This window comes from Anguilla anguilla, chromosome 12 (genome assembly GCF_013347855.1).
Source record: "Anguilla anguilla isolate fAngAng1 chromosome 12, fAngAng1.pri, whole genome shotgun sequence".
Taxonomy (NCBI): domain Eukaryota; kingdom Metazoa; phylum Chordata; class Actinopteri; order Anguilliformes; family Anguillidae; genus Anguilla; species Anguilla anguilla.
Window position 1 is genome coordinate 40,310,385 of NC_049212.1, and position 21,182 is coordinate 40,331,566.

A 21,182-nucleotide genomic window follows, 5' to 3' on the forward strand; every position below is an offset into this window, starting at 1 on the left:
TAATAATAATAATAATAATAATAATAATAATAACGATAATAATAATAATAATAATAACGATAATAATAATAATAATAATAATAATAAGGATATTATTAATAATAATAATAATAATAATAATAATAATAATAATAAATTATTAATACTTATTATTATTATTGTGCTCCCAGGGGCAGAGCTAGCCTGCCATATATGGGTGTGAGGCAGGATGGGAAATGAAGTGCCACTCTTAAAACAACACAAAGGAACAGTGAGTCCATTTTAAAGATATGACACATTTCAGCATCAAGTCTGATATACTTCAGATCCATTTATGAAAAGAATACGCTGTATCACGCAAGTGTAAGTACAGTAAGCTAAGTAAACAGATCTGAGCTGAGAGCGAGATCATGATGAGACACCACTGACCCAGGCTAGGCTGAAAGATTCACATTAAAAAACTGTTTTTGGTTGATTATTTGAGCCTGTTCATTTGTGTGACTGTAAACTATAGCAGATACTTGTACCATTTATGCCTCAGTTCTTACACATGACCCTCACATGACCCTCAGCTTGTGCTCTCCTGCTCTCTCATTGGTCCAGTGTTTAAAGAGCCTTGACTGAAGACCAATCAGAGGAGACAGCTCACAATAGTGCCTGCTCATGACTGAAAGTGTTATCTCTGCCCCCGTTGCCTGGACAACATGAGTTGAATAACGAGATGTGTAGAAGCCTATGGAATGTTTCTCTATGAGGAAGCATAATTGGCTGATAAATCACCATAGAAACCATACAACATATTATTTGTCGTGACACTCTGTACCTGATTCAATTCAATTTTATGTATCATGCTTTTTGCAGAGAACTGTCACAAAGATGGTTTTTAGAGTAGCAAAGTAAGAGACAGAGCAAAAACAAGGAACTGAGCAAACACCAGGCCTGAACCCCCGGATAGCCAGTGTAGAACATAAATGCAGTTTTACTCCGTTAATTGAGTAGACTCAAATGTCACAAAGGAATGTCATTCTAACTCAATTAATTAGAGTTAAAGAGTTTACCTTATAAGTTAAAGACCAGTGAATGCTTGATCAAATTAAGCTGCCCTACTCAAACAAATTGCAACAACCTGTTTTCTCAAACCATTTGAGTAAAACATACTTTTTAGTTTTACTTTGTATATTATAATTCAATTTTACACAATTTTTGTCTGTGTGTGTGTCTGGCATTCATAGATTTATGACAGAAGGCAGCATGTACTCAATTTAGTTTTTTGTTTATTTCTTTCCCGCATTAACTTGTATCAGTCAGAATTAACATACTCTTCATAACCTGAGGGATTTTGTGCTGTTGCAAAAACACATAACACTATATTTCAGACTAGTTTGCGATGCGTTTTGAAGTTCATTCTGACAAGACAGAGTTTTGTTTATTTACACGCTCATCTGTGTCATAAACCACACTGGAAATTTGCATTCCTAGCTGTCTAACATAAATAAATTAAGAGAAAACCCGCTTGAATATTAACGCTCATATTTTTTAAAGTGTAAATCTAAATCAGAACGTGAAGTTAAAAGCTTTTTTGGAAATCGACGGCGGTTTTGGTGCGTGGGCTGGTCTGAAGTCGGCGGGTGTTTTCCGCGTGGATAGCGGTGCCGCTGGTGCGGAGGTACGCCTCGATTAAAGTCTCTCAGATCTCGTCCTCGTATTTCCTGCCGATGCCGAAGGGAGCGCTTCCCGAATTCAGCCACGTAACCGGGGGATACGGTGGCGATGAATGTCAGACGTGTCAGACTCGACAGGCACGGCGTCTCTGGGCTCACACTTCACAAGATCCGGACCGTTTGCTACTGTCTCTGCTCAGGCCCTTTCGGGATGACTGTGTTTTTAAATCCCACGCCCGAGGTCTGAATTATTTTCATCTTTTTGAAGGTGCCTCAAGACGTTTTACCTTTTGAGGGTACCCCAAGACATTTTACCTTTTGAGGGTACCCCAAGACGTTTTACCTTTTTAGGGTACCTCAAGACTTTCTACCTTTTGAGGGTATCTTGAGACTTTCTGCCTTTGAATATTTATTTATTTATTTTTAAAATAAGATGACAGTTGGAAACATGATCAGATAATGAGTAAATGTTGACCAGTTTCCTCTTTTTTGCCAGATGTGAAATGAGAAATATGCATTGTCTTAATCATCAGTAGTGGTATCTAATGCATTGTATATCATGAGAAATACATCCATACAAACTTGATAGTAAGTAATGAAATGATCTTCTCAGGGTTTGTTGTGTGTGCTTTTTTCGTTTGTTTTGTTTTGTTTTGTTTTGTTTCGTTTTGTTTCGTTTTGTTTCGTTTCGCTTTCACCAGAGATCACGTACGGGTGGGTGTTCAACGAGTTCCCGTCGTTCGTGGTGGAGGACAGCAGACGCTTCGTCTCCCAGGAAACGGGGAACCTGTACATCTCCAAGGTGCAGCCCTCGGACGTGGGGAGCTACATCTGTCTGGTGAAGAACCCGGTGACCAACACCCGGGTGCTCAGCCCGCCCACTCCGCTCACGCTCAAAACAGACGGTGAGACCACCCATTCAGTGATTCAAAAGTAATAATAATATTTTTAAGCTTTGCAATTAGAGTACGCTCTTATCCGCAGCAACCTTTTCTTTTAAACATATGAAAGATATTTATGAAGCTGTGTGTTTGCAGAAGCAGTTCAGGTAAAGCACCTTGCTCAGGTGGAACAACGGCAGTGCCCCACATAGGAATCAAACCTGCAATCTCAGTGATACAAGCCCATCATACACTAATTATTATTATTATTATTATTATTATTATTATTATTATTACTATAATAGCAGCTCCACCATACATTATTTAAGTGTATTTTAAATAACGTATGTTTAAATATATTTTAGAATGTGGAATGCCTTAGACTATAAAGGCGCTCTCTCTGAGAACGTGGTGCATTCTACAGTTGGTTATCGGTCTCTGGAGAATCGCCAGGCGTCTACGAGTAGCCAGGCGTGGCGTGAAAAACACTACGAGTCTCCTGGGTGGGTTCACGGGCGGATGATGTATGCTTGTCATTAGCGGCCGCTTACACCCGCTGTACACATGTCGGCTGCTGCATATTGAATCTTCCCTCTGAGGTCTGAGTCTCAGAGCGTCTTCCCCGCGGGCGGCCGCAGACAGCGATGCCGCTCGTAACAGCCTTACTGCTGGGGCCCGCAGCGGGGAAACCGGCATAATTAAAATCTGCCCGAGAACAGACCCTCCCGCCAGTAACCTCAATATTTTATGCGGCGTAATAAGTTTATAATTAGCATGGAATACGCCCTGAAATCTCCAGGTGGGAGGGGGGTCTTGTTGCGTTCCTGTCTGGGAGGAAACCTGGGGGTGGGGGTAAGACTGTAAGAATGGTATAAATTTGGGATTTGTCCCGCTAAATGGACGGTGAGGAACGGCTCCTCGTTGGCCCGGAGTGGCTCTCGCTCACACAGAGCGGCTGGGTGAGACCGGCCTCGGGGGAAATCATCTCTCCCGCATAAAATTAAGCGGAATGAATGGAGCCCGGCTGTGAATGGGATTACAGTCTTAGCGCCGCCGCCACCGTCCTCCTCAGAGGACAACGAGCGGAGCGGCGGGAAGGGGGGGTGAGGGGGGATGGGGCGGAGTCATGCTGCGCTCTGTCTGCCGTGGCTGGCCGCCCGTCACCGTGACGATGGCCGACAGTGGCCTCAGATGGCACTCCCGCGTACTTTCGGCCTTTCAGAAAACAGGACGTGCCCCCCCCCCCCACCCCGCCAGTCCCGTTACCCGTGACGACAACGATGATGGCGCTCCGTGTCTTCGTCTTATCAGTGAAATTAAGTCCCTGCTGCCGGCTGTCTTCTCTCTTACCCCCACCCCCCCGCGTCCCCCCTCCATCCCCCACCCCCCGCCCCCCCCGTCCCCTGATTTGCATACCCTCTCTCCCCTTGTAAGAAACGCTCCCAGGAGACGTGCGGTGCGGCGCTAACAGCATTAGCTCGCCGATTTCTGCTCCATCTCATTAGCAAACGTGGGAAGGGGGGAAAGCTGCTACCGCTAACCGTCTGTAACCCCCGATCACACACAGGCGGGGGGGGGGGGGGGGGGGGTTACCCCCGATCAGAGAGAGAGAGAGGGGGGGGGGGGAGGGGGCAGGGTTTTCCACCTGTGAAAGAAAAGGGGAAAAAAGCGGGGTTTCTTTATCTTGGCAGCGTTTGTTCTTTGAATTGTATTTTAAATAATTGAAATATTTCACTGAGCCCTTTCACACACAGCTCTGCTACACAGGGGCTGGCTTTATGCAGTGCATTAGATAGGCTTCTCTCTCTCTCTTTTTTCCCATATATATATATATATATATATATATACACACATATATTGTATGTGTGTGTGTGTGGCACATGTCTATATTCTATAAATGGGTATGTGCAGTTGTACACAGTAGCAGGATGAATGTGGTTTCTTTCTGCAGCCTGTCCTTGCACACCCCCCCCCCCCCCCCCCCCCCCCCCCCCCACCACACCAGTCCTCACCCCTTCCCGCTGCACCGTCCCCAGCCAACGCCTTTCAGAATGGAACATACCCTCGTCCCTCACCCTAATCGCCCACCTGCCCCCTGGGGCCAGTCCTCCCCGAATCAATCCAGGACAAGGCGGGAGTCACGGGGGGTGGGGCGGGGGGGCGGGGGCGGGGGGAGAGCCAGAGAACAGTGCTGTCGCTATTAATCATCTTTGAAGTTGCAGGATACTTGTGTCAACAAACAAGTTGAGACAACAACAAATCGCTACTCTGTGTTTTTTTGGTTTTCTTTTCCTTGCAAGACCCGGCCCAGCCCATGACCTTTCGTATTAGTCAGAGTTGTTTTCTGCCCTCTGGAAATAAAGTAAAAAAATGTTGTGTGTTCAACAATCACCATACTCCACACCTTCATCCAGCAGATATTGCCATGAACAGTGCTTTTTAAAAAAACAGCTAATTGAATTTAAGAAAGCATTACCTGGCTCAGTAGGTAATTACTAGTGCTAATGTTAAACTGCACTGGATTCCAAACTATACTGCAGAAGTGAGACTAATCAAATCCCTGTGCTCAGCTGGAGTTTGTTTGAAATGGAGAAGAACATTTAGTTCACTTACTAATCGTTTAGCATTAGCATGTTTGTGGTCTTGCTTTAGCTGTGCTGTTGCGTTAGCCTCTTTATGGGTTTGCTTTAGCTGTGCTGTTGTGTTAGCGTTAGCCTCTTTATGGGTTTGCTTTAGCTGTGCTGTTGTGTTAGCGTTAGCCTCTTTATAGTCTTGCATTAGCTGTGTTGTAGCATTAGTTTCTTTATGGGTTTGCTTTAGCTGTGCTGTTGTGTTAGCGTTAGCCTCTTTATGGGGTTGCTTTAGCTGTGCTGTTGTGTTAGCGTTAGCCTCTTTATGGTCTTGCTTTAGCTGTGCTGTTGTGTTATCGTTAGCCTCTTTATGGTCTTGCTTTGGCTCTGCTGTTGTGTTAGCATTAGCCTCTTTATGGGTTTGCTTTAGCTGTGTTGTTGTGTCGTCCCCGAATTTAAGAAAGCATTACCTGGCTCAGTAGGTAATTACTTGTGCTAATGTTAAACTGCACTGGATTCCAAACTATACTGCAGAAGTGAGACTAATCAAATCCCTGTGCTCAGCTGGAGTTTGTTTGAAATGGAGAAGAACATTTAGTTCACTTACTAATCGTTTAGCATTAGCATGTTTGTGGTCTTGCTTTAGCTGTGCTGTTGCGTTAGCCTCTTTATGGGGTTGCTTTAGCTGTGCTGTTGTGTTAGCGTTAGCCTCTTTATGGTCTTGCTTTAGCTGTGCTGTTGTGTTATCGTTAGCCTCTTTATGGTCTTGCTTTGGCTCTGCTGTTGTGTTAGCATTACCCTCTTTATGGGTTTGCTTTAGCTGTGTTGTTGTGTTAGCGTTAGCCTCTTTATGGTCTTGCTTTAGCTGTGCTGTTGCGTTAGTGTTAGCCTCGTTATGGTCTTGCTTTAGCTGTCTTGTTGCATTAGTATTAGCCTCTTTATGGTCTTGCTTTAGCTGTGTTGTTGTGTTAGCGTTAGTCTCTGTATGGGCTAGCTTTAGCTGTGCTGTTGCAGGCTAGATGGCATTAGCCAGCCCAGCCTCAGCACACCTGTACTGTAAACACATCTGCAGGCAGACCGTGCATCCCGGATCATGTCCAGGTCTCTTCCCGTCCTGTCTGCCTGTTCAGCACCAGGGACAGCGCTGTCAGTGCTGCTGGTTCAGCACCAGGGACAGCGCTGTCAGTGCTGCCGGTTCAGCACCAGGGACAGCGCTGTCAGTGCTGCCAGTTCAGCACCAGGGACAGCACCTGTTTTTGTTAGGGGGACCATAATTTAATGGAACGCTAAACAAAGCACTTTCACACACCCGAGTCCCCCTCTCCCTGCCGTGTGACCGCGGTCCACATTGAGATGCAGGTGCGCTCGCCCAACCCCCCCGAAACCCGTGAACCAAAGCTGCCCTCCCGTTGCATTCTGGGAGGAACAAATGGAATGCCTTCCCCCCCGGGTTACCACGGGGATTTAGATGATGCTGCCCGTTTCATCCTGTACGAGTGTATCTGGCCCTTGGGGGCGATGTTTCCCATGTCGTATTGGAAATGATGCCATTAAGGTTTGCTGCATCCTAAGTAATTCTGACTGAAGGGCACACAGGTTTACATTAGACGGACACACAGATTAATCTTCGATTTCAGCCTATGAATTTATAATGTTATGAAAATGGATTTTATTGGTAGCGCTGATGGTTTTAGAGGTAAAATGCTTTGTTCGCCAAGCGAGTCCCAGACCATGGGAACAAAATCTACTTTCAGGCAGTGAGTCTATAACATAATATAATATATATAATATGGCCATTAAAAATCCCTGCAGATATGTGTGGTGATTTGAGGGGACACATCTTTTCTCTCTTTGGTGTATTACCCTCTTTAGCACTCTGTGCATTTGGAAAGTATGTTTTAGTAGACAGCCTTCCCCCCTCAAGTGATGTCCAATATGAAATAGATGGGCTTAGTGTATTGAGTTTGCAGCATCACACTTTATAAAGCAACAAGAAAAAGAAACATTTTTGTATTTTGTGCCTACATTATTATTATTTTCTGGTGAGCAGTCACCTTTGAAGCCAAAACACATTGAGCATTAAAGTAAGCCAAAGTGAAGACAGGTACTAGGCTAACCAGGTGTGCGATATTGCTACTCACAAAACAAAATGCCCGTTTGAGTTCTGTTTCAGTACCGCTTCTATCAGCTGTTAAAATATAAGCCCAGACAAGGAGGTGAAATACTGCAAATTAGTTTTATAGTACAACTTCCTTTGGAGCCTTCAGCCGTATAAATCAGAGGCTGTCACACTTGAGCAGACAGAGACTGAAATAGAAATGTGTTTGGGATAACGTAATCGCCACTGTTGCACAGACATTTCGGAATTGTGAGATTGCTCCTGTCTCTTTTACGGCAGCCATTTTGTTCCGTCGCGTGAAAGGAGGCCGTTTGTGTTCTGAGCGGGAAGACGGTAATGCCTAAAAAAAAAATGCAGCTTAATTTTCTTACATAGAACACTTCTTCTCAGTCTTCTGAGGATGCAACGTTAAATGAATACTTATTTATCGCTTTATATGGATCACCGTAATATCAGAACACCGTCTCACCATCTGCCATTTTAATTTACGCACGCGACAGACAATTTGATGAAAATTAATCGCATTCACCCCTTTTTGCTCACCCCTCTACATGACTCTGTGTAAAGCAAATGAGAGGTATTCTTAATTCAATGTTCGCTGCATATTTGAAGGCATTCAATAGCTTCCCATGGAGAAAATACTACCCATAGAGTCTGTTGTAGGGCAATTATCCAAATCAGTCATTTTGGTTCAGCCCTGAGATCTGAGCTGATTGAACTGCATGTATTGCACTAGAATATGACATGGTTAGGCACGAGCATTGAACATGTGTTACATTTACCTTCAGGCCACTGAGTTTGGCTGTACCATTAAAACAATATTCTATGTGCGCTACATGTAGAACATTCTATATGCAGTACATGTAGAACATTCTATATGGGCTGCATGTAGAACATTCTATATGCACTACGTGTAGAACATTCTATGTTCACTACATGTAGAACATTCTATATGCACTACGTGTAGAACATTCTATATGCACCATATGTATGGGCTATTGTGTTCAGAATGCCTGGAAAACAAGTTGTTGTGCTCACATAAAATTCTCCATACATTTATCCATCTAATAAAACTGATAATAGCCATCCTCTGTCCAGATTATAGCTAAGCAGATATATCTAGCTGAGAGAGAGAGAGAGAGAGAGACTGGCTGGCTCCTTTTTATTTCTTCCTCAGAAATGCAAATGCACTCCTTGCCGTCTGAATCGTCATAAAATCTCTCCTCCAGATTGAGACTGAGGGACTTAAAGTAACAGAGAATAAGCAAAGGGAATGTGTCTTCAAGCTATCACTGGGAGTGTGTGTGTGGGGGGGGGGGGGGGGAAGAAAGAAAAAAAGAAACAGCTGAGGACCCCGATCTTCTCCAAGTTTAGATTTCAGTGTCAGTTAGGTGTGGTGGAGCGGGGCGTGCGTCTCTCCCTTCCGAAATATCCTCTGGCCCCCGGCGGTTCCTGTGGCCTAATTATAAAAGACGTTTGGCTTTGAAGGGAAGGGGACGCGGAGCTCGTTAAGGCCTGATGGCCACGCCCCCCCACGCCGGCGGGACCGCAGAGCGGGGGATGAGAGGGGCCGTCTCGCCCCGAGCTCCAGGACTGGGCCCGGCCATCTGTCACCTGGAACGTTCCACCTGTCCGCACCGCGTACGGGGGGGGGGGGGGGGGGAGGTGTTCATTATTCAGTCCAAATTATTTGACCATTACAAGATGAAAGAACAAGCTCTGCCCAGAATAATATCCAAAAATCAATTAAAATGCACGGATGCCTAATTGTGAGGGATAATCTTGAATTAAAAAAAAAAAAAATGATAAATTGCTTCAATGTTGCCTAAGTGATGTGGTAATGTGCCACTACCTGTATTAATTATGTCCATATTTTAAAACCTCATTAAGGTTCACCAGATGCAGTGGTGAGGCTTGAGAGTTAGTAACACCAAGGAGACAAAAAAAAATGCAGTGACTTGACAAATTAAATTAATTAGGTTTAGCAAAACGACTAGCGGGTGATGTGAAAGAAAATACGGCATGGTGTTTCGTAATACTGACTGCTAGCTGGTGAACGATTGGTCAATAGAAATCCTGAGTCCTTTCAGTAAAACAAATCAGACTTTTCATTTATGTGAAAATAAATGAGATTTGATTAGTAGACATAATGCAGGCCTGTCTAAAGCAGTGCATGCTGGGTAATGGCATCCAGCCCTGCGGACGGCACAGAGTACGAAGCGTGTCTCGTGAAATTCCTGGAACCTACATTTGGAAAAGATGCGAGGAAATGCAGAGAGTGTCCTTACCACAGCCAGCGGAATGACTGACCTGTGGGGACACGGCTGAGGTTCCTCTCTGACGTCCTCCAGGACTGTGATTACTGTGTGGATGCGCAAACCTGATCACTACTTCACCACTTAGTTTGTTGAGAAAAGAAAATTGTTGGACGGAAGACACTTGGACCCTCTCTTGTCTTATTCTGATTGGCCTGTTTCCTCTCCTGGCTCTGCTGGCTGGCTGGCTGGCTCTGATTGGTGCTTGGGAGGGAGAGAGCTCCTTATTAACATACCTTTTACAGGACATGTGCGGGACCATATCAGCAACCCCACCTGCTCTCAGTTCTTAACGTCCTCACGCGAGGAGGAGCGCTGCAATTAAGGCGTGTTTTACTAAATTAGGCGGAATACCTAACTGGCCTCATTTACTCGGTCCCCAGCCTGCTTTACCACGTTCATCCCAGGCATGCATATGCATGAGCAGATGTACAACCGCGCGTCGGCAGGAGAGGCACAGAGCGACGTAGTCCCCCAAAAGCACATTCTCCTGGATTTCGTGGCCCACTGCTTCTGATTAGCAAATCAGACCAAGCGACTGCGACCTTGTAACGACTGCATTTTGAGTTTCCAAAACAAGCGGCGATCCTTTGGCAAAGCTTTCTGTAATGTAATTATTGCTTTCCTCTGAAGGAAAATCACTTCCCTAACAACAGCCTCAGCAGTCAGCAACGCTCAGAACAAGTCCAATTTCCCAGTCAGGGGGCATTTACATATGCATTTATGCATTTATTAGAGCTCATGCATTAGGCGAGGGGGGGAAAGAGCTGTGTGACACACCTGTGACACTGGGACTCTCCAGGAGGTGTCATCTGCCTGTCAGTGAGGTGTGGCTGCCAGGAAAGCTGCCCCCCCCCCAGCCCCCCCACCCCCCCTCCCTCTGGCCTCTGAGTACCTGGCTGTCCTGAACCACAGCCAAGGACCGTTCTGTGCTCCGACTTACTGCCCCACTGCCTTCTGGGTAAGAGGCAGCTCGTGCTCCAGCGAGTGAGGGGGGCGCTGATTTCTGACGCAGCTGAAGAACGTTCTGGCATGAAGATTCCACGGTACCTTTTGAGTAGATGTGGGGGGGGTTTTTTTCTTCTTCTTTTTTTTTTTTTCCTTTTACCTCAATCGCTCTCTTTTTGGAGTTTCAGGCTTGGTTTTTCATTCAAGATTTTTGTATTCTTTCCTTTGTAAAGTGTTGCTGTGACATTGTCTCTATAAAAGGCCCTGGATAAATGAAACTGAATTGTAAAGGAAGTAAATGGCGGTAGGGCTTTTTATTCTAAGCATTTCTACCTGCTCATAATGATGTTTTTGTCTGCTGTCCCACCCCCCCCCCCCCTCAGGTGTAATGGGGGAATACGAGCCGAAGATCGAGGTGCACTTCCCTCCGACGGTAATGGCGGCCAAGGGGGTGACTGTGAGGCTGGAGTGCTTCGCCCTGGGAAAGTGAGTACCGAACGGCGGGAAGAACCGCCATCGCAGAGCGCAGAAAGAACCCGTTTCCCCCCCCCTCCCTTTGTGGGTGTGCTCAACCCCCACTGGTACTAAAACGCGTTTCTTCTTTCTCTCTGGCTTGCCCTTCTCGCAGCTTGCTGCCCGGGAGATCGCATGCGCAGACGCAATAAAACGGTTACTCTGTGACCTCCTGCTTTTTTCTTTTTTATTTTTTTACCGGGCGGGCACGAGCGAGCGAGTTCTTCCGTAAGAACTTTGGTGAAGAGTAAATAAATAAGTGAAGAACTTTGGTGAAGAGTAAATAAATAAGTGAAGAACTTTGGTGAAGAGTAAATAAATAAGTGAAGAACTTTGGGGAAGAGTAAATAAATAAGTGAAGAACTTTGGTGAAGAGTAAGTAAATAAGTGAAGAACTTTGGTGAAGAGTAAGTAAATAAGTGAAGAACTTTGGTGAAGAGTAAATAAATAAGTGAAGAACTTTGGTGAAGAGTAAATAAATAAGTGAAGAACTTTGGTGAAGAGTAAGTAAATAAGTGAAGAACTTTGGTGAAGAGTAAGTAAATAAGTGAAGAACTTTGGTGAAGAGTAAATAAATAAGTGAAGAACTTTGGTGAAGAGTAAGTAAATAAGTGAAGAACTTTGGTGAAGAGTAAGTAAATAAGTGAAGAACTTTGGTGAAGAGTAAATAAATAAGTGAAGAACTTTGGTGAAGAGTAAATAAATAAGTGAAGACCTTTGGTGAAGAGTAAATAAATAAGTGAAACTTTGGCACAGCCGGCTCCTCAGAGCTCCGGCAGTTTGGAGAGAGAAATGGACTAGCAGGAGCCCGGCCCTCGGGAGCAGTTCTCTCTGTTAATGGGGTGAGAGAGAGAGAGAGAGAGAGAGAGAGAGAGAGAGAGAGAGAGAGAGAGAGAGAGAGAGACACTTGCTCGCCTGGGTCACTCAGTTGTTCTAGATCTCTGTTAGATTCAGCTCTGGTCAAGGTGCATTTTCTTTTTTGTTTGTTTTTTTTTTGCTGCTTTCTGAAACGTTAACCTGGCCATTTTGACTTCACTGTTCTCCGCCAGAAGAGGGAAAAAATCACAGACAAAATATCTGTGCAAAGGGGAAGTCCAGCGCTGAGCGTTGCGTGATGTTCAACAGAGTAGCTTTCATTTCATTTTTGTTTTTTCCTGGTTTGGCATAAATGTACTGGAGGAAACAAAAAGAAGAAAAAGACGGAATCTTGCGTGTCTAATCGCAACTCTGCATCATCCCAGCTTAATTATTCCATTCGTTTTTTTTTTTTTTGTTTTTTTTTCTCGTTTTTTTTTTTCGGAACAGATGAATAATTCAGTAGTCACACTCATCTTAAGTGCAAATAGCTCTCTAATCCGAGGAATTCTAAGGAGCTTGTAATTGTTTACAGTGCTTTCATAGGGGATTGGCTGCGAGGGAAATCCATTTACAATTAATTACCCACATTAGAATAATAAGTCATTACTTAAACCTATAGACATTGCGCTGCATATTTAATCACTACCCTTATTCAATTAGACAGTGCAGGGAAGTGTTTGATTCTCAGCAGACAGACAGACAGACAGGCACCCGAAGACCTGTCCCCCCCCCCCCCCCCTCCCCACCGCAGGGGCGCGGTGGCTCCGAGACCAGGGGTGTGGGGGTGTGATTGGGGTGTGTTTGGGGGGGTCGTATTCCCACGGGTCTGCGTTTACTCACAAATGACCTGCTTATTACTGCACCTCATTAAGAAACGTCAGTCAACGCGGGCGGCCCGTTGGTTTTATTCCCCTCCTGCCCATCAGTGTGAGTGACTCGGGCCACGCGCGGCTGCTGTTGTGTGATCAGGGCCACTTGTGTCTGATAGAGGAGTTAGCCTAGCTAGCGTTACTGTAGGAGCGGATAATAAAGAGATTATTGTTGTGTGATCAGGGCCACTTGTGTCTGATAGAGGAGTTAGCCTAGCTAGCGTTACTGTAGGAGCGGATAATAAAGAGATTATTGTTGTGTGATCAGGGCCATTTGTGTCTGATAGAGGAGTTAGCCTAGCTAGCGTTACTGTAGGAGCGGATAATACAGAGATTATTGTTGTGTGATCAGGGCCATTTGTGTCTGATGGGGGAACTAGCCTACTTTTGTTACTCTAGGATCAGATGATAAACAGGTCGCTGTTTGGTCTTGTGTGATCAGGGCCATTTGTGTCTGATAGAGGAGTTAGCTGAGGTACAGTTACTTTTGGATCAGATGATAAACAGTTTGCTGTTTGCTGTTGTGAGATCAAGGTCATCTGTGTCTGATGGGGGAATTAGCCTAGCTAGCGTTACGATAGGAGCGGATTGTTGTTGTGATCAGGGCCATTTGTGTCTGATGGGGGAGTTAGCCTAGCTAGGCTTACTCTAGGTGTGGATGGTAAACAGGTCACTGTTTGGTCTTGCTTGATCAGGGTCATTTGTCTCTGGTGGGAGAATTAGCCTAGCTAGCGATGTTGTTGTGTGATCATGTGCTGGCATCTTGGTCTACTGAAATCCTCTCATCCCTGAGTGATGCAGGAGCCAATCATGCGTCTCCACAGTCGGGCACAGGCGTGGGTTTGCCACCAGACCGTTAGCATGTCCACACACTGGCACACGGGCTTCGTTCGAGCCACCCAGTGCCCCAGATTTATATGGGAAATGTACGCACTGCTACCGCCTCCCCTACTGACCGAGCTCAAATCACATTAGCTACAGAAGGCCTATAGCCACTAGCCATTTAAACAGTGGGAGCGTGGGCTGTGCAAGTCTCTCTCTGAAATGATGATATAGGCGGCTTGCTGTTTTTTGCGATTCTGTGAACCGTAGCCTGTTCAGTTTATTTATTTATCCGAGGGAGAAGAAAGTTGAGTTTTGGGTTTTGTGAAGATTAGCGTGTGCGGACGTGTGGAGCGGTCGGAGCGTGGGAGTTCGGCGTACAAAGAGCCCCTCTGGGCTACAGGCTACGCTTTGATTAGTTTCTCAACAGTCTCTTTGCGTTAAATCTTTACCTGATGCTTTCAGTGAGCCTGCCAACAGCCGTCTTCAGGTAAAGCTCTCTGTTCAAAGGGCTGGCGGGGAAGAATCAAAGAGCGCATTCGCGGCGGTGTTTATCAGACCTCTCCGTGCTTTTGTAAGGCTGTACCAAGCGGGTGTTTTCTCAGTGAGTCAGTTCGAGCCGAAAACACCAGCCACCCCAGCCGTGTGGGAGGGAGAGGGTTATGTACGGGTGTGCTGCGGAACAACCGCGTAGCAGCGTTTCCACGGCGTCGTGTCGAAAGTTGTTCTCACCCCCGCGAAAAAACTGCAACTTTCTGGCTACACGGGGCACGCGTGAGGACACGGAGCCCACGAGCTGGATCCTGAGTCGGGGCGGCGCGCGTGCTGTTATTGTGTTTGCTTCGTGAGGGCGACTGATCGGAGGTGTTGTTTTTCAAATTTCCGAGTTTGCGTTAGACACGACACGACCGGGCCGGACGGACGGGTGAGGGGCCCCCCCGGAGCTGTGGGGGGTGGGGGGGAGCAGGATGTCAGGTGGCATTCAGAGCAAATTGATTGTTGCCGTAAGCTCATCAATCCAGGGCCGGATTAAATAGAGCCAGGCGGTGTCCTCTGGCTGTGGGCCGAGCGGAACGCATGACTGACGCTAATTGTGGCTCTCTGCTCCCCGCCACCCCGGGGGGGGGGGGGGCGAGTGGGTTGCGCGGGGCGGCATTTAGTCACGTTTCAGTGCGCCCTTTGATGTGTCCACTGGGGGGGGACATGCGCGGTCCGTTTGGAAGCGGCAGGCTTTAATTAAACTGGCGACCCGCGCGGGCGACGCCATCGCTGCTGCTGCTGCTGTCCTGAGTGGGCTGAGGGGAGGAAGAGGAGAACTTTCTCTCATAACGGCCAAAGTTCTGCTGTGTCCCACACGTCCTGCCCTTTTCCACAGGGCTAAACGTGTTTCCAAAGTGCACACAGCCCCCATCTCTTTATATTGCACCTTCAGGACTGCTGATCTACCTGCAGGTCTAATGTGTGCGAGCCGTTAGCGCTGGCGAGCGTAGCCACACTTACCGCTAAATGAGGCTGCTGCAGGTGGCGCTGTCACACCCACAGGCATTACAGGCATTTAGCTGACGCTCTTATCCAGAGGGACTTACATTACTTTCACATAGCATTGACACTGCATCCGTTTATACAGCTGGATATATATACTGGAGCAGTGCAGGTTAAGTGCCTTGCTCAAGGGCACAACGGCAGTGTCCTACGTACAAGACCAACTCCTTACCCATTATACTACACTTAATTATTGAAATTTAATGCAGTTTACAGAGACAGGTGTGGAATATGGACAGAGAGAAAGAGAGATTTAGACTGATTGAGGAAAAGAGGGGGGAAGAGAGGGAGCGAGAGACTGAGGAAGGGAGGAGAGAAGCAGTCTCAGTCACGGAGCCTTGGTTGTAGACCAGGGATGTCAAACTCCCCGTCACACAAGGGCACAGTTTCCTGGAGTTAGTGTTAGTTCCTTTCAGCCTACAGCCCAGTTTAGGCCTTGGTATGAATCAGGAGTGCTTGGGGGAAGGTAGCCAGTCAAATGAAGCACTTAAAGCACCGATACAAGCTGAATGCCGGCAGACTCTGCAGCCCTCCAGGCCCTTGGGTTGAGGCTCGTGGCATGTCCACTCCAGAGCAGCCATTTCCCACCGGACAGTGCAGCAGTGCTGGCTGGGGTTACAGAGAGAGCTGAGCACTGCAGTACGAGGCGTGTGAAGCTTCGGGAGATTGACTCTGAGGGAGAGCAGTGGGGGGAGGGGGGCTGGGGGGGGGGGGGTGGGGCACACACACACTCTTATACTCACACTTATACACGCACACACACACACAGTCACTCTTACACACATAATATGCACAAACATATACACACATTCTCTTATACACACACACACACACACACTCTTATACATACACACGCACGCGCGCGCACACACGCACACACACTCTTATACACACTCACTCTCACACACACACACTCTCCCTTTTTTACACACACACACACACTCACACACACACACACACACACACACACGCACACACACACACACACACTCACACACACACACACACACACACGCACACACACACACACACACACACACACACACACACACGCACACACACACACACACACTCACACACGCACACACACACACTCACACACACACACACACACACACACACACACACACACACTCACACACGCACGCACGCACACACACACTCACACACACACACACACACACACACACACACACACACACACACACACACACACACACACAGTAAGGGGGAATGGCGCGGCTCTGCTCTGAATGGAATGTCGGCGCAGGAGGGCTCATCCGTGTCGGCTTTACCGCCCAATCCCCCTCCGGCTAACGGAATTGTGTAATTGCGGGATCTAATCCGCATTCCACGCTGTGCCACACAGTCGGATGTCTTTCTTCTTCCGCGTCTGCGGCGGGAGGGATCCCTGATCCGGATAGTCCCGCGGGACGGCTTTCACGGAGACGCTGGCGCTGGCGGCGTCGGCGGCGGCGTTTCGCTAACCTGGGAGCGTGACATGGAGACGTCTCTGTCCTTATCGGCAGGAAACAGACGCGAAGCGAGCTTCGTCCTCGCGGGTCGCTTCCTCAGAATGCGTCGTACGGGGGGGGCGGTGGGAGGTGCGATAGCTGGGGAAGCCTTTCCACAAACCACGTGGAGGGAGACGGGAGGGGTGTGGGACCAGGGTGGGAGACCGGGGAGGGGGACCAGGGTGGGGGATCGGGTTGTGGGACGAGGGTGGGGGACCGGGGAAGGGGACCGGGGTGCAGGACCTAGGGGGTGCAGGATCTGAGGGGGTGCGGGGCGTGTGACTGGGGTGCAGGATTGGGGTGCGGAACTTGGGGGGTGCAGGACCAGGGTGGGGGACTGTGGCGTGGGACCAGGGTGCGTGTGTCTGCCCCCCCACCCTGCCCCTTCCACCCCTCACCTCCGTGTCTCTCCTCCGCAGCCCCGTGCCCACCATCACCTGGAGGAAGCTCAACGGGAACATCCCCAAAAAGGCCCGGCTGCGCAAGTCCCAGGCGGTGCTGGAGATCCCCAACGTGCAGCTGGAGGACTCGGGCAGCTACGAGTGCAAGGCCGAGAACCCCCGGGGGGGGAACGCCTTCAGGGGCCAGCTGCAGGTCTACAGTGAGTGTGGGGGGGTCCTGGGGGGGGGCAACGCCTTCAGGGGCCAGCTGCAGGTCTACAGTGAGTGTGGGGGGGGGGGCCAGCTGCAGGTCTACAGTGAGTGTGGGGGGGTCCTGGGGGGGGCAGCTGCAGGTCTACAGTGAGTGTGGGGGGGTCCTGGGGGGGGCAGCTGCAGGTCTACAGTGAGTGTGGGGGGGTCCTGGGGGGGGGGGCAGCCTTCAGGGGCCAGCTGCAGGTCTACAGTGAGTGTGGGGGGGTCCTGGGGGGGGCAGCTGCAGGTCTACAGTGAGTGTGGGGGGGGTCCTGGGGGGGGGGGGCAGCCTTCAGGGGCCAGCTGCAGGTCTACAGTGAGTGTGGGGGGGGGGGGGGCAGCTGCAGGTCTACAGTGAGTGTGGGGGGGTCCTGGGGGGGGCAGCCTTCAGGGGCCAGCTGCAGGTCTACAGTGAGTGTGGGGGGGTCCTGGGGGGGGGCAACGCCTTCAGGGGCCAGCTGCAGGTCTACAGTGAGTGTGGGGGGGTCCTGGGGGGGGGCAGCCTTCAGGGGCCAGCTGCAGGTCTACAGTGAGTGTGGGGGGGTCCTGGGGGGGGGCAGCCTTCAGGGGCCAGCTGCAGGTCTACAGTGAGTGTGGGGGGGTCCTGGGGGGGGGCAGCTGCAGGTCTACAGTGAGTGTGGGGGGGTCCCGGGGGGGGAACGCCTTCAGGGGCCAGCTGCAGGTCTACAGTGAGTGTGGGGGGGTCCTGGGGGGGGGCAGCTGCAGGTCTACAGTGAGTGTGGGGGGGTCCTGGGGGGGGGCAACGCCTTCAGGGGCCAGCTGCAGGTCTACAGTGAGTGTGGGGGGGTCCTGGGGGGGGCCAGCTGCAGGTCTACAGTGAGTGGGGGGGGTCCTGGGGGGGGCAACACCTTCAGGGGCCAGCTGCAGGTCTACAGTGAGCGTGGGGGGGTCCTGGGGGGGGCAGCTGCAGGTCTACAGTGAGTGTGGGGGGGGGGGGCAGCTGCAGGTCTACAGTGAGTGTGGGGGGGGGAAGCAGCTGCAGGTCTACAGTGAGTGTGGGGGGGGGAAGCAGCTGCAGGTCTACAGTGAGTGTGGGGGGGGGAAGCAGCTGCAGGTCTACAGTGAGTGTGGGGGGAGTGTGATGTTGAATGTAAAATATAACATTTTAAAAAGTCTCCTTGCCAGAGTAAAAGGCATTCAAGCCTGTATTTGATTGTTGTTTTTCTTAACTATGACTCAAGATTGAATTAAAGTGCTAAGTGTAACATTTTTATTTAGCTTTTGTGTTTTTTGGCAAAAACAGTCTGGCAAGTTCAGTGATTAAAAAGGAATGAAAGCAGGTGTTTTTCTGAAAAAAGCAATGCTGCCATTTATTTGAAAATCAGAGTGAAGGAGTAATGCCGTTAGACCATGAACCCAGTTTTAAAGTTTCAATTTTACCTGGCCTTTGTGACACATTATTGTGTTTCTTGCTCAACATTTCAGTCAGCCCAGTCCCTGGGGTTAAACGAAAATGTTCTCTGTAAAAAGATTTTTAAATGTGCTCTTAAATGTTAAAAACACAGACAGGCAACAGTGGGTTGTATTTAAAAGTAAAAAAAATAATACAAAAAAGTTTTAAGCAAATTTCCATTAGCAAGGGAAGTGATCTCAGCCTGTGATTTGATTGGCTGGATGGTGCATGCCGCTCAGGTCCAGTTCTTACAGCAGTAACGTGCTGTGCAGTCAGGCCTGCAGTACTCCTCCCTCAACTAAACCCCCAACTAAGCAGCTCTGTGGCCGATACAAAACAGCAAAAGACACCGGGCCCGGGGCACCCAAGGGCTCTGTTCACAGTCCCCCATTCATTTCATTTTTAAAATCCATTAGCATTCCTAACCTAGCCATGCCATATTATATAATACAGTCATTTGCATGAATTTAGAACAGCAACATGCAATAAGGAACATATTCAGTGTTCCACGTTTTCTTGATACTCAGTTGATTGGAAAATGAATGAATAAATGTACAAACCTATGAATGAGAAATTCATTTTTAAAATAGATTTTATGCGTTCATGCATATATTCATTCACCCCCACCTGTTCCCCAGGGAAGCACTTAAGCCAAACCACAGAGCCGCGGCGTCTGCAGGTTTTGCTGTTTTCTTTCAATTAATTTCCAGTTTTGGCCTTGGAATGTGTGGAGTCATTAAACAAATACAGTTATTAAGTACTGAAATATAAACCTGCATGCCAGTCTCCTTTATTTAACCCATTGACCAATCCCCTTCATTAAACCTGCCGACCAATCCCCTTCACTAAACCTGCCAACCAATCCCCTTCACTAAACCTGCCAACCAATTCCCTTCACTAAACCTGCCAACCAATCCCCTTCACTAAACCTGCCAACCAATCCCCTTCAGTAAACCTGCTAACCAATCCCCTTCACTAAACCTGCCGACCAATCCCCTTCAGTAAACCTGTCAACCAGTCCCCTTCAGTAAACCTGTCAACCAATCCCCTTCTGTAAACCTGTCAACCAATCCCCTGCACTAAACCTACCAACCAATCCTCTACAGTAAACATGCCAACCAATCCCCTTCACTAAACCGGCCAACCAATCCCCTTCACTAAACCTGTCAACCAATCCCCTTCACCAAACCTGCTGACCAATCCCCTTCAGTAAACCTGTCAACCAATCCCCTGCACTAAACCTTCCAACCAATCCCCTTGACTAAATGCATATCTTAAATTTGTTTGTGTAATACATGCAATCAAGCACTGTTAGTGTTGAATTTCATTTTTTTTCAGTGTTTCACTGTTATATTTCTGTCTAATTATATTCTGTCTCTCTCTCTCTTGAGAGAGGTGAAGCCCTAATGTGGGGTCAGATTCAAATACAATTAAAAAGAAGCTGTCTGAGAGTCTGACTTTACAGTTTTGGTTTGATGGATCACAATTACACTGCAATGAAACACACTGCAAGCAGTGATCATTAAGAACAAGTAAACATGAACTCGTGGATACTAACAAATCCGAAATAATTACCTTTCCGGAGATTCTGCTCTCGACTGTTACGTTTCATGCAAATACGCTTTCTCCGTGGCAATGGCTTCATTATGCCGGTGATCTATAAACCCAATTTGAGAAGAGAAAAGCGAAACAAAACAAGCAACAATAACAGGGAGAAGAAATAAAAAAATAAATTAAAAATGAATTTAACATCCTGATACAAACAATGGGCATGATAATAAAATCCTCTACAAAGCCTCAGGAGAGAGAGAGGGAGAGAGGGAGAGAGGGAGAGAGAGAGAGAGGGAGAGTGGAGTGAATAAAAAATGAAACATAAGATCAATGTGCCTATGAGGGAGATAAGACTGTGGCTGAATTATAAGCAGTGTGTGTGTGGGGTGTGTTATGAGCTGTGTGTGTCTGGGCCGCACGCTCAGGTGGCTGAGGTGAGTGATGGGGCCTGTGTTTGTGTGCGTGGCTGCACGCTTTAGAGGGGGCGTCTGAAACCCGGGCCTGGGGGGTGGGGCGGGGGGGCCATGAACTCTGAATCAGGATCAGATCCCTGCAGTGGAGGGAACAGGATCAGATCCCTGCACTGGAGGGAACAGGATCAGATCCCTGCAGTGGAGGGAACAGGATCAGATCCCTGCACAGAATCAGATCCCTGCAGTAGAGGGAACAGGATCAGATCCCTGCACTGGAGGGAACAGGATCAGATCCCTCCACTGGAAGGAACAGAATCAGATCCCTGCAGTGGAGGGAACAGAATCAGATCCCTGCAGTGGAGGGAACAGGATCAGATCCCTGCACTGGAGGGAACAGGATCAGATCCCTGCAGTAGAGGGAACAGGATCAGATCCCTGCACTGGAGGGAACAGGATCAGGTCCCTGCACTGGAGGGAACAGGATCAGATCCCCGCAGTGGACGGAACAGGATCAGATCCCTGCAGGTGGAGGGAACAGGATCAGATCCCTGCACTGGAGGGAACAGGATCAGGTCCCTGCA

General features: G+C 48.3%; 1 protein-coding gene across 4 annotated transcripts in view; it reads left to right on the forward strand.

Annotated features, from left to right (window-relative positions):
* LOC118210445 (contactin-5-like) overlaps positions 1-21,182 on the forward strand; it is a 206,945-nt gene that overhangs the window by 135,474 nt on the left and 50,289 nt on the right. For all 4 annotated transcript variants that reach the window (XM_035386653.1, XM_035386655.1, XM_035386656.1 and 1 more), the window contains 3 exons: positions 2,342-2,545; positions 10,857-10,959; positions 17,011-17,192. In XM_035386653.1, coding sequence (XP_035242544.1) covers positions 2,342-2,545; positions 10,857-10,959; positions 17,011-17,192 — 489 coding nt within the window. The remainder of the gene's footprint in view (positions 1-2,341; positions 2,546-10,856; positions 10,960-17,010; positions 17,193-21,182) is intronic.